This window comes from Castor canadensis, chromosome 1 (assembly GCF_047511655.1).
Source record: "Castor canadensis chromosome 1, mCasCan1.hap1v2, whole genome shotgun sequence".
In the NCBI taxonomy this organism is placed as follows: domain Eukaryota; kingdom Metazoa; phylum Chordata; class Mammalia; order Rodentia; family Castoridae; genus Castor; species Castor canadensis.
The window spans coordinates 130,055,118-130,070,536 of NC_133386.1; the positions used below are offsets into that span (position 1 = coordinate 130,055,118).

The following is a 15,419-nucleotide window of genomic DNA, read 5'->3' on the forward strand; positions in this document are numbered from 1 at the left end:
CCACCCAGCCGAACCCAGGCAACCTACAGAATTGTGAAAGATACTATTTTTTAATTCCACTGTGTTCTAGGATAATTTGTTTCTTAGAAGTAATCAGAACAGGTGCCAGTTAGTACTGTGGAGAAAAGTAAATTGGGAAAAATAAATTGAAGAGTGAGGAGATTCTAATTTAAATGGTTTGTCAAGGAAAGCCTTAACTGAGAAAATTTTGAAACAAAAAGATGATGTGAGGAAATAAGTAATGTTTGTACCTGGGGAAGATGTTCCAGTGAATGGGAACAAGTACAAAGGCTCTGTGGCTAGAGCTGCCTGAGGTTTTCAAGAAACAACCACAAAGGCTAGTGTGGATTAAGCACAGTGAAGGAGAGGAACAATAGTGTGAGTTGAAGCAATACAAGTCTAGTCATATGCCTCATAATGATGTTTAGGACACCGACAAACCGTGCATGTGATGATACTCCCATAAAATTGTATTGGAGTTGGAAAATTCTTGTCAACTAGTGACATCATATTCCTTGCATGTATGGGAATTGTATGGTGATGCGGTTATTAACAGACCCACTGCACCACCAGTGATATAAAAGTGTAGAGTATGACAACTATGTGTAGTACGTAATACTTGATAATAACAACATGATAGTGATTATAAATGGCCATGTCACTAGTTTAGATGTTTGTTGTATTTTGTCACTATTTTAGAGTGGACTCCTCTTTATTTTTTTTCCCCTTTGGTGGTACTAGGGTTTGAACTCAGGGTCTTGAACTTGCTAGGCAAGCACTCTACCACCTGAGCTATGCCCCCAGCCAGATAGTCTTGCAGGTAGAGTCTTGCAGATTCGCCTGTGCTGGCCTTGGATCATGATCCTCTGACCTCTGCTGAAATACTGGGATCACTAGTGTGCACCACCACTCCTGGCTTGGTTTTTGAGAAAAGGTCTTGCTAACTTTATGCCCAAACTGGCCTTGAATCACAATCTTCCTATTTTCACCTTCTGAGAAGCTGTGATTACGTGCAAGCACCTTCATGGCCAACCAAGTGTATTCCTTCTTACAAAGAAACAAGATTTCTGTAAAGTAGTATGCCATGTTCTGCCAGCAGCAGCCTCATACACTTCATGTTTACCACATCTCTTGATTGTATCAAGAGGCCAACTCAGCTATACACTAATAACGAACAAACTGAAAAAGAATATGAAAACAATTCCAGTTACAATAGCCTCAAAAAAAATTAAATACCTAGGTGTAACCCTAACAAAGGATGTGAACGACCTCTACAAGGAAAACTGTAAACTTCTGAAGAAAGAGATTGAGGAAGACTATAGAAAGTGGAGAGATCTCCCATGCTCATGGATTGGTAGAGTCAACATAGTAAAAATGTCTATATTCCCAGAAGTAATCTACATGTTTAATGCAATTCCCATCAAAATTCCAATGACATTCATTAAAGAGATTGAAAAATCTACCATGAAATTTATATGGAAACACAAGAGGCCACGAATAGCCAAGGCAATACTCAGTCAAAAGAACAATGCAGGAGGTATCACAATACCTGACTTCAAACTATATTACAAAGCAATAATAATAAAAACAGCATGGTACTGGCACAAAAACAGACATGAAGACCAGTGGAACAGAATAGAGGATCCAGATATGAAGCCACACAACTATAAGCAACTTATCTTTGACAAAGGAGCTAAAAATATACGATGGAGAAATAGCAGCCTCTTCAACAAAAACTGCTGGGAAAAACTGGTTAGCAGTCTGCAAAAAACTGAAAGTAGATCCATGTATATCACCCTATACCGAGATTAACTCAAAATGGATCAAGGATCTTAATATCAGACCCCAAACTCTTAAGTTGATACAAGAAAGAGTAGGAAATACTCTGGAGTTAGTAGGTATAGGTAAGAACTTTCTCAATGAAACCCCAGCAGCACAGCAACTAAGAGGTAGCATAGATAAATGGGACCTCATAAAACTAAAAAGCTTCTGTTCATCAAAAGAAATGGTCTCTAAACTGAAAAGAACACCCACAGAGTGGGAGAAAATATTTGCCAACTATACATCAGACAAAGGACTGATAACCAGAATATACAGGGAACTTAAAAAACTAAATTCTCCCAAAACTAATGAACCAATAAAGAAATGGGCAAGTGAACTAAACAGAACTTTCTCAAAAGAAGAAATTCAAATGGCCAGAAAACACATGAAAAAATGCTCACCGTCTCTAGCAATAAAGGAAATGCAAATTAAAACCACGCTAAGATTCCACCTCACCCCTGTTAGAATAGCCATCATCAGCAACACCACCAACAACAGGTGTTGGTGAGGATGCGGGAAAAAAGGAACTCTCTTACACTATTGGTGGAAATGTAGACTAGTACACCCATGTTTATTGCGGCACTATTCACAATGGCCAAGTTATGGAAACAGCCAAGATGCCCCAGCACTGACGAATGGATTAAGAAAATGTGGTATCTATACACAATGGAATTTTATGCAGCCATGAAGAAGAACGAAATGTTATCATTCGCTGGTAAATGGATGGAATTGGAGAACATCATTCTGAGTGAGGTTAGCCTGGCCCAAAAGACCAAAAATCGTATGTTCTCCCTCATATGTGGACATTAGATCAAGGGCAAACACAACAAGGGGATTGAACTTTGATCACAAGATAAAAGTGAGTGCACACAAGGGAGATATGAGGATAGGTTAGATACCTAAAAAACTAGCTAGCATTTGTTGCCCTTAACGCAGAGAAACTAAAGCAGATACCTTAAAGCAACTGAGGCCAATAGGAAAAGGGGAACAGGTACTAGAGAAAAGGTTAGATCAAAAAGAATTAACCTAGAAGGTAACGCCCGCGCACAGGAAATCAATGTGAGTCAATGCCCTGTATAGCTATCCTTATCTCAACCAGAAAAAACCCTTGTTCCTTCCTATTATTGCTTATACTCTCTCTTCAACAAAATTAGAGATAAGGGCAAAATAGTTTCTGCTGGGTATTGAGGGGGTAGGGGGGAGAGGGAGGGGGCGGAGTGGGTGGTAAGGGAGGGGGTGGGGGCAGGGGGGAGAAATGAACCAAACCTTGTATGCACATATGAATAATAAAAGAAAAATGAAAAAAAAATGGATCAAGGATCTTAATATCAGACCACAAACTCTAAAGTTGATATAGGAAAGAGTAGGAAATACTCTGGAGTTAGTAGGTATAGGTAAGACCTTTCTCAATGGAACCCCAGCAGCACAGCAACTAAGAGATAGTATAGATAAATGGGACTTCATAAAACTAAAAAGCTTCTGTTCATCAAAAGAAATGGTCTCTAAACTGAAGAGAACACCCACAGAGTGGGAGAAAATAATTTGCCAGCTACACATCAGACAAAGGACTGATAACCAGAATATATAGGGAACTTAAAAAACTAAATTCTCTCAAAACTAATGAACCAATAAAGAAATGGGCAAGTGAACTAAACAGAACTTTCTCAAAAGAAGAAATTCAAATGGCCAAAAAACACATGAAAAAATGCTCACCATCTCTAGCGATAAAAGGAAATGCAAATTAAAACCACACTAAGATTCCACGTCACCCCTGTTAGAATAGCCATCATTAGCAACACCACCACCAACAGGTATTGGCGAAATGCGGGGAAAAAGGCACCCTCTTACATTGTTGGTGGGAATGTAAACTAGTACAACCACTCTGGAAAAAAATTTGGAGGCTACTTAAAAGGCTAAACATTGATCTACCATTTGATCCAGCAATACCACTCTTGGGGATGTACCCAAAAGACTGTGACACAGGTTAATTCAGAGGCACCTGCACACCCATGTTTATTGCAGCACTATTCACAATAGCCAAGTTATGGAAACAGCCAACATGCCCCACTACTGACGAATGGATCAAGAAAATGTGGTATCTATACACAATGGAATTTTATGCAGTCATGAAGAAGAATGAAATGTTATCATTCGCTGGTAAGTGGATGGAATTGGAGAACATCATTCTGAGTGAGGTTAGCCTGGCCCAAAAGACCAAAAATCGTATGTTCTCCCTCATATACGGACATTAGATCAAGGGCAAACACAACAAGGGGATTGAACTTTGATCACAAGATAAAAGTGAGTGCACACAAGGGAGATATGAGGATAGGTTAGATACCTAAAAAATTAGCTAACATTTGTTGCCCTCAACGCAGAGAAACTAAAGCAGATACCTTAAAAGCAACTGAGTCCAATAGGAGAAGGGGACCAGGAACTAGAGAAAAGGTTAGATCAAAAAGTATTAACCTAGAAGGTAACACACATGCACAGGAAATTAATGTGAGTCAACTCCCTGTATAGCTATCCTTATCTCAACTAGCAAAAACCCTGTTCCTTCCTATTATTGCTTATACTCTCTCTTCAACAAAATTAGAGATAAGGGCAAAATAGTTTCTGCCAGGTATTGAGTGGGTGGGGGGCAGGGGGTGGGGGCAGGAGGGAGAAATGACCCAAGCATTGTATGCACGTACGAATAATAAAACAATTAAAATTAAAAAAAAAAAAAGGCCAACTCAGGCCTGGCCATGATGGCATATGTTTGTAGTCCCAGATTCATGGGAGTATTGCTTGAGCCCAAGGGTTCCAGATCCACAAGACTTCCATCTCAAAAACAAACTAAAAGAAGCCACTTCAACTGATGAACCTATGTAATCTAGGTTTGTATAAGTATACTGTATGATGTTCTTGCAATGATGAAATTGTCTGGTGGCATACTTCTCTGAACTTGTCCATATCATGAAGCAACACATGACTTTATAGTGGGTTGGGAGTAGGTGCAAATTGTATATGGTGGTAATGTTCAACTTTATGCAATGCAACACTTTTTTAAAATAACAAGTATATCACAATAACTTCTGTCTTCCCAAGTGAAGTATAGATTATATAAACTTTTTATATAATTACTTTTAAAAGACAATGTTTCCTAGAATTACAGCCCATCTTGTCCATCCTGCCTTAACAGCTTTCCCAACCACATAGCTACTGAGTGATGAGAAATCAGGAATTCTGACTGTTGTTCCACGAGTCTAAGCTGATTCTGTGTGTGCCATTCCCATAACAACCTAATGGTAAGGGAATAGGATAATCATTTTATGAAAGATTCTTATTTCACTTCTATTATTTCATTATTCAAATGTTACAGATTTGCATTAAAACAGTCCTTATTAAATACTCTAATCTAAAAGTAATGTGTAGGTTAAAGAATTTAAGTAAGTTGTTTTATAGATAAAGGGGGGAAATAATCTCACCAAGAACAAATTATTTAAGCTCTTTGAGTACTTGGAGGAAAAATATGAAAAGGAAAAATACACTTAAAGTATCTTATGATCCACCACACCATAAAAATAAAAATAAAAAAAAGGCAATGTTTCCAACTTAATATAGAGAGAAAATAAAGTAATAAAGTAAATGCAACTAGTGTATTTCGTTATCTAAATGCTGTGACCTAGAAGAATATAAATAGCCTTTATGTAAAATTATGTTGAGAGTTGCTCACTTTGACAGATGTAAATTAGGACTTACTATGGGAGTGATATATTTGTAACTCAGATAAGATGAACAGTTTGCTATTGGTGATGAGACATTCTGAAGTAGCAAGTAATTATTGATAGAGTTCTATACCAAATCTGTGTAGCTTTCCCTTGATTTACATGGAGAATGCATTCTAGAAAGTTCATATTATATTCAAAGCTTACTAGTCACTAACATGAATGTTCCATGAGATATTTGAAACTAAGGTAGAATCCACTAAGTTCTAGTAGCTTTCCCCAGTTATGACAGCCAGAAACTAGGAACCTCAGATAAAAACTTCATAGTCCACTCTAAGACCTTTAACTCTTGAGTGGCATCCAAAATCTTTGGAAAGTTATTAGTTTATTTTCTGCTGTTAGTTCACAGTACCACAGGCTGGAACAATTATAAAGAAGAGAGATTACTTTTCACTCATGGTTCTAAAGGTCAGTGTTGAAGGGATATATTCTTTTGTGCTTTTTTGGCCCTTTTGCTACCAGTCCCAAGGCAGCACCAAAGAAGACACATGTGTATGTGTCTGCTGGTCTCTACTTATAAAGCCACTAACATTCTGTCATGAGGGTTCTACCCTAACAACTTAAATCCTAATCACCTCCCAAAGACCCCACCACTGACACCATAGTGGGATTAAGTTTCTGTCCTCTTAATACATCTCAGTGGGGTACACTCAAACCCTATTCAAGCCATAGCATGAGCAGAAGAGTAACATAAATCCCTAATGAAAGCATCCTTGCTTCTTTATGGAGAATGATTTCAGGGAGTAAGTAACCAGGTATAGAAGAAGAGAAACCAGTTAAAAGTCTAATGCTATCATTTTGGTGGACAGATAGTAGTTTAGAGCATAGTTGAGGTGGTAGATCTTACAATTTGGTTGGATTCTGAATATACTTAGAAAGTAGTTTATACATATCAGTACCTTTTTTGTTTTCATTATTTTCATTCCTGACCTGCTTTTTCCTAATAGTTAGGTTGGCTCATTAATCTTTGCTTGAAATCTTAGAACTTTTAATATGGAGAGAGTTTTTTTCTATGAATAGTTATTTCCATTGCTAATTAAAGTAGAAAAGTATATTTTACTTTTTTAAAACTTGAATTTTCATGTTGCTAGAATTCAATTAAGTAGTCATAAATGAAAAGTAAATGTCATCTTCATAAGCACAAGCCTTTTGATCTTATAGGAACAGTGCCCGTTAATTGGGAGAAAAGGGTTTTGTTAGAATTTGGACATTTATATTTTTGAGGAAATACTCCATGGCAATGTTGACTTCAGAAGGTACTTTTTTTTTTTTCCCCCAGTATTGGGGCTTGAACTCAGGACCTACACCTTTAGCCATTCCACCAGCCCTTTTTTTTGTGAAGGGGTTTTTTTCAAGATAGGGTCTCATGGACTATTTGCCTGATCTGGCTTCAGACCACAATCCTCCTCATCTCTGCCTCTTGAGTAGCTAGGATTACAGGTGTGAGCCACTGGCACCCAGCCAGAAGATACTTTGATCCCAAAAAATTATGTAGATCTTCTTGGATGCCATCCAAATAGTAAAAGTTACATCAGTATTCCTTATAATGGTTTATTCAACAGCACCACAGACAGAGGCTAAAGACAACCAAGCCAGTCTATTCCAAGTTTCAGTGCCTCACTTTCCTTTCAGTTCATGTAGCAACTGCAAGAAGTATGTTCTTTTAGTGATTGTTGATTGAGATTACATTTCTGTATTTGAAGAAGATGTGGAAGATCAAGGACTAGCTTTCATAGAAATTTGATAGAAGGATTCAGAAGCTTAGTGCAGTTTGATTTAAAGGATTTATTGAACACATATTTAATGCTTAGTGGTGGCCACATTCTTTGCGGGGGGGCGGGGGGGGACTAGGTGATTTGGAGACTTAACCCTGGAGAGTATGTTTTCCTTATCAAGGAAAGGATTGAAGAATAGGACCATATCATATTCATCTTTATAACTAATAAGCCAAAATTAATACTTTTGAGTGATATTTAAGAGAATACTTGGCACAGTTCCCTGACTCCTTCACATTGGGAATAAATTTGCTTTTTTTCCCCCCTCAGTTTTACCTTGTGTTTCTCTGTGAGGAGAGGGAGAATCAGGCAGCATTGTTTGCTCACCTTTTGCTTTTTGCCCAGCTTTCAGGCCCTTTTCTTCTTTTCTTTTTCTGTCTCTCTCTCTCTCTCTCTCTTTCCCTCTCTCTCTCTCTCTCTCTCTCTCTCTCTCTCTCTCTGTCTCTCTCTCTCTCTCTCTCTCAGACTGCTCAGTAGGAAAGCAGACTGTTTACAGTCTGTGCTAACAACTTCCTTTCCTGCTGATCAAATAGTTGCCAGAATGAAGCCTTTCTCAGGGCTTATTATGGGTGTTCTGGTTTGTGGGTGTTCTGGAATATAAATGGACCTTTATTTTAAGAAAGACTTTTTTTTCATTCTAGAACTTGAGTGTATACCAAGATACACATTTGTAATAGGAAAATCCTGAAACTAACAACCAGCAAAACAGAATACAGTTTATTGGGCCTGTTTCTCTTGGCTTTAATTTTTATATATGAAATCCATTTTAACAGCACACCAGGGCAATTTCTTTAGCAATGATAGCAACTGCATTTGAGACAGCTTGATAAGGAACATAAAACTACCAAACTGAAAATCACTGGGGACCGTGTGACAGATTTAGTCTCTGTTTTGTTTTGTATGATCAGAATTCCATACTTTGGAATAATACACTTTAAAAAAAAAGCATTCTGAATACCATAGCTTCATTTCGGTTCTATGGGAAAAAAATTATGTGGGAGTAACTTAATATAGTAGAAATGTAATTGTACTAGAAGTTGAGAAACTTGTACTAGTACTGATCTGCCAAAAACTAGTTAGTTAACATTGAACTAACATTTGGCTTAACATTGAATGTATACCATTTTTAAGTGTTAGGTTCTTCTTTTACAACAGAGAGGTGGAATTAAAGTCTTCTCTAACTCCAAGGTTCTTTGATTTTTTTCTATCTGTGTCATGAAAGGTTTAGCCTTCTTGTAAGTCCTTAACTGGAATAAAGAAAAAAAATAGGATGCTGACTGGTCACGTAGAGCATACAGATGGTGAGCAATCCCCTTTTCCTTCGTGATCTTTAAAGGAAACCGCAGATTGGGGTAATGAGGGCAACAGCGTGCTTTTCTGGTACTTTAGACCTTTTAGGTTACTGTGGTATGCTTCATATTTACGCATTCTCTTCTCAAGTCTTCCACTTTGGGATTATGAGTTACTAGAATGGGGGAGAGGCAAGGGTGAGGGGACAAAAAAAGAAGATGGAAAGAGCAAAGTAGATTATGGAGTAATTATGGTGGGCAAGTAAATTTTCCATTGTTGATTATATTCTTTTCCACCATTCAGCCAACTCTTGCTTGCTTTCTCCTTGCTATATATTTTATATGGAGACAGAGACAGAGCAGACTCAAGTGGGTTTTTCTATTTCATTCCCTTGAAACTGTGAAACTACTCAGCTGTATTTGTTGTACTGTAAGAACATAGAAGTGGAGGGAAATTCAAAATATTTGTTTAATATTTTCTTGGAAATCCTCAAATAAATAGGGAGGATTTTAGATCCTTATGATAGAAAATTCCCTGGGCTACACACATTTTAAAATTTTTGGTTGTTCTTGGTTTTCTCTTTCTTGGCTATGCTATTTTGTCTTCCAATGGCAAAATAACCTACCAAAGTTTTTTTCTATTGTATATGATAAGGAAAGGCTGGATTAGATTATGTTGCTGTAATATATTTTATCTGATCAGGAAAAGGTTAGTTAAGCCATAGATTAGGCTGGGATGGATTCTATTGTGTTGGTTTCAAATGCTTTGCCTAGAAGTCTTGTGTGGAGAAATCTTACACTGAGACCCAATAAATAAAATATATAAATTAATGGTTGCTTATCAGGTGGCTCAAATCATCATTTGGTCAATACACCAAATCATCTATGTGAATATCTAACAGAACATTAGAAATTTGGGAGATTGCTAGAATGGTCTTTATTATACAAGACTTTGTAGGACATTTTTGACTCCTGCCCACCTCCTGCAAATTCCTAAATTTTCTTCCAGGGAAGATTATCATCATCAATGAGAAGCATTGATCTGTGATCCCTCCCTGGTGATTTTATTCAATTCCAACATCTAGTATGCATTCAAAAGTAATATGTAATAAATAAAACTCTTTCATTTCTTCTTTGCAAAGCCTCTTCTTCCTTTCTGGAATATTTAACATTCATGTATTAAAGGCTTGGTCTTCAATCTGTGGCATTCTTGGGAGATAATGGAACCTTTAAGGGTCTTATGGAAGGAAGTGGAGTCATTGGAGTATGCTCTTAAAGAGAATGTTGGGACCCTGGTCCCTTCTCTCTTTGCTTCCTGACTATGATGAGGTGAACAGATTTGCTCTACTTTGTGCTCCCCACTATCCCATTTGACCATGGGCCAGAATCTGAAACAACTGAAATAGACCTTTTCTCCTTTGAAGTTGTTAATCTCAGATGTTTTATGACATCTGAGACATTAGTTGCAGAGCCAACTAATACATAATCATACTTTATTTTGCAGTATAAGTGCTTTATGTGTACTTCCCATTTTGTTGCACTAAGTACTTAAAAAGGTGTATATTAAAGGTCAAGATTTAATAAAATCAGTTGCTGAAATGGCTTCATCAAAGACATTCGTAAGTGAAACTGGCTTTTCTTTCTTTTTCCCCTTTATAAGACATGATGGTGAAGAATGCAATGACTAATAGTATAGTTTGGTGCCACTGCCTCCATTTGAGCAGTTTTACTCACTTGTACCATCAGTACAAATGTCAGGACAGTGAAAAAGACAGAGACCTTGTTGACATTATGACAATAGTTTGACTTCATGAGCCTTTTTGAAAGCATGTCAGGAGATGCCAGGTACCCACAAACCACACTTTGAAAATAACTATTTTGGTACACCATGGTATGTGAAGTCTTGTGTGTTGCTGGTGGCAAAGAACATTGGTATAACCACTGGAAAACAGTTTGGCATAATGTTCTCTTCCAAGATATGCACATCTTGTGTGACTCGGCAAGTCTATTCCTCACAAGTACATATCAGTAGACATTTATGAAAATGTACATGTCAACATGAGCCATTGGTTTCAAGTTGGAAATAATTGAAGGTATTTCCTAACAACAACACAGATAAGTCTCACAACTATAAATATTAATTTATTTGCTTGCTTGTTTGCGTGTGGTTCTGGGGATAGAATTCAGGCCCTCGTGCATGCTAAACAAACATTCTACCAACTAAACTACTTTCTCAGTCCATAACTATAGTTTTGACAGACATAAAAGAATACCTATTAAGATGATTGCATGTATATAAAGTCAGAAACAGAAAAATGAAGTAAAGTTTTGGTGATCAGGCTAACTGCTACGTTTGGGGAAGAATTATGAGGAGTAGCACAGGGATGTTCTGAGAAGTCACTATTCTGTCCTGTGGTTTCAGTAGTAGTCTCACAGGCATTCACTTTGTAATGAGTCTTTGAGCTGCGAATTTTTTATATTTTTCTGTATACACGTTAATTACCCCAGTATAAAGTTAGAAAAATTAGCATTTAGTGATATTCAGCAAGTACTTTAGTAGAAACATGTTGTTTATGCTTCATAGGTAAATTATCGGTTTTTAAAATGTCTTAAACTTCACTAGCTCTGTATCAAAAACTTTTTTCTAGAATTTTAACATGTTTACAAGTTGAATTTTTATTTGTTTCAACTGAGAACTGTGCCTTATTGCCAGCATAGAATGCTTCAAAGTCCTTAAGAAATGTTTTGAATGTGAAAGTCAGACTTGTTGCTCAGTATTCATTTACTTATTTTATCATCTCATTCTGAAACCTCTAGGCTATTTACAAACTTTTTAAAATCCTGTTTCTGAGTCTCACCTTTGCAATAAAGAAGTCAGAGAAAAGATAAGGTTGTACCCTATGTGAACTTAACCAGTCTCCACAGCTTCCTGTCTACATGGACGCCACCAGAAGAGTTCTTTATTTACCTCTTGTTTACATCTGCTGAGGTTGATAGAAATGAAACTGTTTCTCCTGGCAAATGAAGGACATAGCGTATCGATCCTAGAGACTCATATGTTGTGTGGCTTTTTAAATTTTACGACTTTTTAAGAGCAGTTCTAAGTTCACAGTAAAACTGAGTAGAAGGTACAAAGGTTTCCCATATACCACGCTCCACCACTCCACTGCCCCTACATGCACCCATCCTCCTCGTTATCTCCATTGCCCACCATTGTCCTTTGATGGATCTACACAGACACGTCATCACCCAAAGTCCACAGTATACACTAGGATTCACTCTTGGTACTGTATATTCTATGGGTTTTGACAGATGTATAACAACATGTATCCACTATTCATAGTATCAGACAGAGTAGTTACATTGCCTAAATATATTCAATGCTTTGCTTATTCATCCTTCTCTCCCCTCTTAACCACTGGCAACCACCGATCTTTATTGCTTTCTCCAGAGTTTTGCCTTTTCCACAATATCATATATTATCATGTTTCACTTAATGACAGGGTATGTTCTGAGAAACTTGTTAGGTGATTTTATTATTATGTGAACCTCATAAAAATATACTTTAACAAACCTAGATGGTATAGCCTATTGCTCTTAGGCCACAAACCTATACAGAATGTTAATGTTATAGGAAATATTGTAAGTATAAGCAGTTATAACACATTGATAAGTATTTTTAACTACAGAAAAACTGCAGTAGTATATCTGGATGTGGTTGCTCACACCTATAATCCCTGCTACTTGAGAGGCAGAGATTGATCAGGAAGATCACAATTCAAGGCTAGCCCAGACAAAAAGTTAGCAAAACCCCATCTCAACAAGACAGACATGGGTGCATATCTGTAATTCTGATAGTGTGGGAGCATCAAGGTTCAAGGACCGCCCAGGCAAAAAGTACAAGACCCTATGTGAAAAATAATGAAAAGCAAAAAAGGGCAGGAGCTGTGGCTCAAGTAAGGCCTGAGAGAAAAGGCAGGGTGGGGGGAAGAGGAGCAGTGTAAAGAATAAAAGTACACCTGCTTAGGGCACTTACTGTGTATGGAGCTCAGGACTGAAGGTTGCTGTGATTGAGTCAGTGACAGGCACGTGAATGTGAAGGCTGAGGACATCACCACACAGTACTTTAGACGTATAAACTTGTACACTTAGGTTACACTAAATTTTTTTAAAAAGGAATTTCTTCAATAATAAATTAACCTTAGCTTACTGTAACTTGTTATGTATAAACTTTTTTTTTTTTTTTTTTGGCAGTACTAGGGTTTGAACACGGCCTCACGCTTGCTAGGCAGGCGCTCTACCACTTGAGCCACTTTACCAGCCCTTTTTTATGTTGGCTGTTTTTAATATAGGGTACCATGAGCTATTTTCCTGGGTTGGCTTTGAACCACAATCCTCCTGACCTCTGCCCAAGTAGCTAGGATTACAGGCATGAGCTACTGGCACCTAGCTTAAAGCTATTTTTAAAAGCACACATTGTACAGCTGTACAAAGTTATTTTCTTGCTTTATATCCTTAATCTTTTAAGTGTTTTACTGTTTTTAGTTTTATTTTATTATGTTTTACTTTGTATTTTTGTTAAGATCTAAGACACAGTACACGTGCTAGTCTAGAGTGGTCAAGGTCTTCATCATCCACCTGGAAGGTCTGCAGGGGCAAGAGCACTCATGGAGTTTCATCTCTTGCAGTGACAGGGTCACTTCTTGAAGGACCTGCCTGCTGCTCCTCCTGAGGAGATGTCACTCTACAGAAATGCATCTGTCGTGGTTTGCTTGGGTTGTTTGTTTTCTTTTTTATTTTATCAGAGATGTGCATGTAAGTAAATAATGCACCATAAATATTCCTCTCCATTAGTGAAGACCTCTTGTTGTTGGGGTCAATGTTTTCAACTTTTTGAAGGAGTTTATTAAGGTCTGCAAAAGCTTTTGCACCCTTTACTGTGAATTTTCTGAAGATTCCTTTCCTTCCCCTTTAGTTTCCTTTTCTCTTGCTTCTTCTTCACCAGTGCATTTAGTAGGTGATGGCAATCTTTTAGCTCCATTATAATCTTATGGAACCCACCATTGTAAATGTGGTCTCTGTTCTTGACCAAAACATGCTTATGAGGCATGTGATTGTAGATGAAATCAGACGGTGTGTAGCTTTTTCAGGTTGACTTCTTTTAAGCATTTAAAGTTTTTTCACATCTCTTCATTTCTTTTCAGCACTGCATAGTATTCCATTCTCAGGGTATACAGCCGTTTACCCAGTTCACCCACCAATAGATGTTTTGGTTGCTTCCAAGTTTGGGCAGTTATGAATAAATACCCATGTACAGTTTTTTTTTTTTTTTAATATGGACATAAGTTTTCAGCTTTTGTGGATAAATACCACAAAGCACAATCACTGATTCATATGCTAAGGATATATTCAGTTTATTAAGAAACTACCTGGCATGTTACAAAGTAGATGTACCATTTTACATTCCCACCAGTGTTAAATGAGAGCTCCTTTTGCTTCACAACCTCACTAGCATTTGTCCCATTGTTAGTGTTCTGGATCTGGGCCATTCTGTTGAGTATATAATGGTATTGACTGGCTTTTTGGTATGCTTGTCCTGCATCCTGCTTGTGAGGCATTTTCTGTGGATCCCATGGTTCCTATACCCCTATCCTCAGCCATTAAAATGAGCAGCAGTTAGTATTTCAGGAATCTGTGAACCAGAAGTTTTTAATACACATAAAAGAATAAAAAACTTGGGGTAAGTTCTTAAGTTCCTTTGGGCTATTAACAGACCAGTTAATGATGAGTGAGTAAATTAAGAGTTCCTCAGTATAACCTCCAGACAGTCACACATTTCTAAAAATCAAAAGTTTAAAGCTTCATATTAAGTACTTTTTGCTTTACAGTGTTAGCCCAAGATATTAATATATATATATTGTATGCTCCAAAGGGAACTTATGCTGTATCTAGCCTAATAACCGGCACATCTATAGATGTTTGTTCAACTGAAAACTAATTGAAATGGCGAAAGGAAATAGAGATACCTAAAATCAAGATGGACCCCAAATTTATTTCTCAGTGAGAAGATCATAGAAAAGTCCCATTGATATTTCCTACATTTTCCCATTTTTCCCATTTTTCTCTTTTGAAAGTCTATCCACATTGTTGTAGTTAAGTCTACATGTTGCCAATAAATTGCTACAAAGTATTCAACGGTATGAGTTCTGTTACATTTTACCTATTCTTCCTCCAAATAATAACTGGTAGGGTGTTTCCAGTTCTAACTTACATCCAGAAAAAATTACTGCATTAGTCATACATATTTCCTAAGGGATATGTGTGTAAAAGCACTGTACCACTGAACTACAACCTAGCCCTTTGTATACAGTCTTAATTTCACTCAGTTCTCTAAAATAGTATGAACAGTTTACACTCTGCCAGCATTTTCTGCATATTTCTGTTCTCTAAATGAGTTTTCTATTGCTTTGTAACAAAAAACAAAAAAACAACACTCATTATTTGACTAACAATTCTGTAAATCAGAAGTCCAGAATGTCATGACTGGGATCTCCTGTTACAAGACTGAAACCACCGTGTCAGTGGCTGCTTCCTCATCTAGAACTCGAGGTTCTCTTCAAGACTCCTTTTATTTATAGAATTTGGCTCTTTGCAGTTAGTGTACAGAAGCTTCTATTTTCTTGCTGGCTGCAGGCTGGGTTGCTGTCATCTCCTAGAGACTGCTCCCAGGACCTCTACCTCTGCAAGCAGCAACAGCATGTGGA

At 37.3% G+C, this 15,419-nt stretch overlaps 1 protein-coding gene across 13 annotated transcripts in view; it reads left to right on the plus strand.

Moving 5' to 3' along the window:
- The window catches only part of Nars2 (asparaginyl-tRNA synthetase 2, mitochondrial), a 126,629-nt gene that overhangs the window by 37,593 nt on the left and 73,617 nt on the right, over positions 1–15,419 (plus strand). For 2 of the 13 annotated variants that reach the window (XM_074082144.1, XM_074082148.1), the window contains exon 1: positions 5,006–5,111. The exons of the other annotated variants lie outside the window; for them this stretch is intronic. In XM_074082144.1, the coding sequence (XP_073938245.1) occupies positions 5,109–5,111 (3 nt within the window). In that variant the 5' untranslated portion in view covers positions 5,006–5,108. Of the gene's footprint in view, positions 1–5,005; positions 5,112–15,419 lie in introns of those variants that run through there. 13 annotated transcript variants of the gene reach the window in all.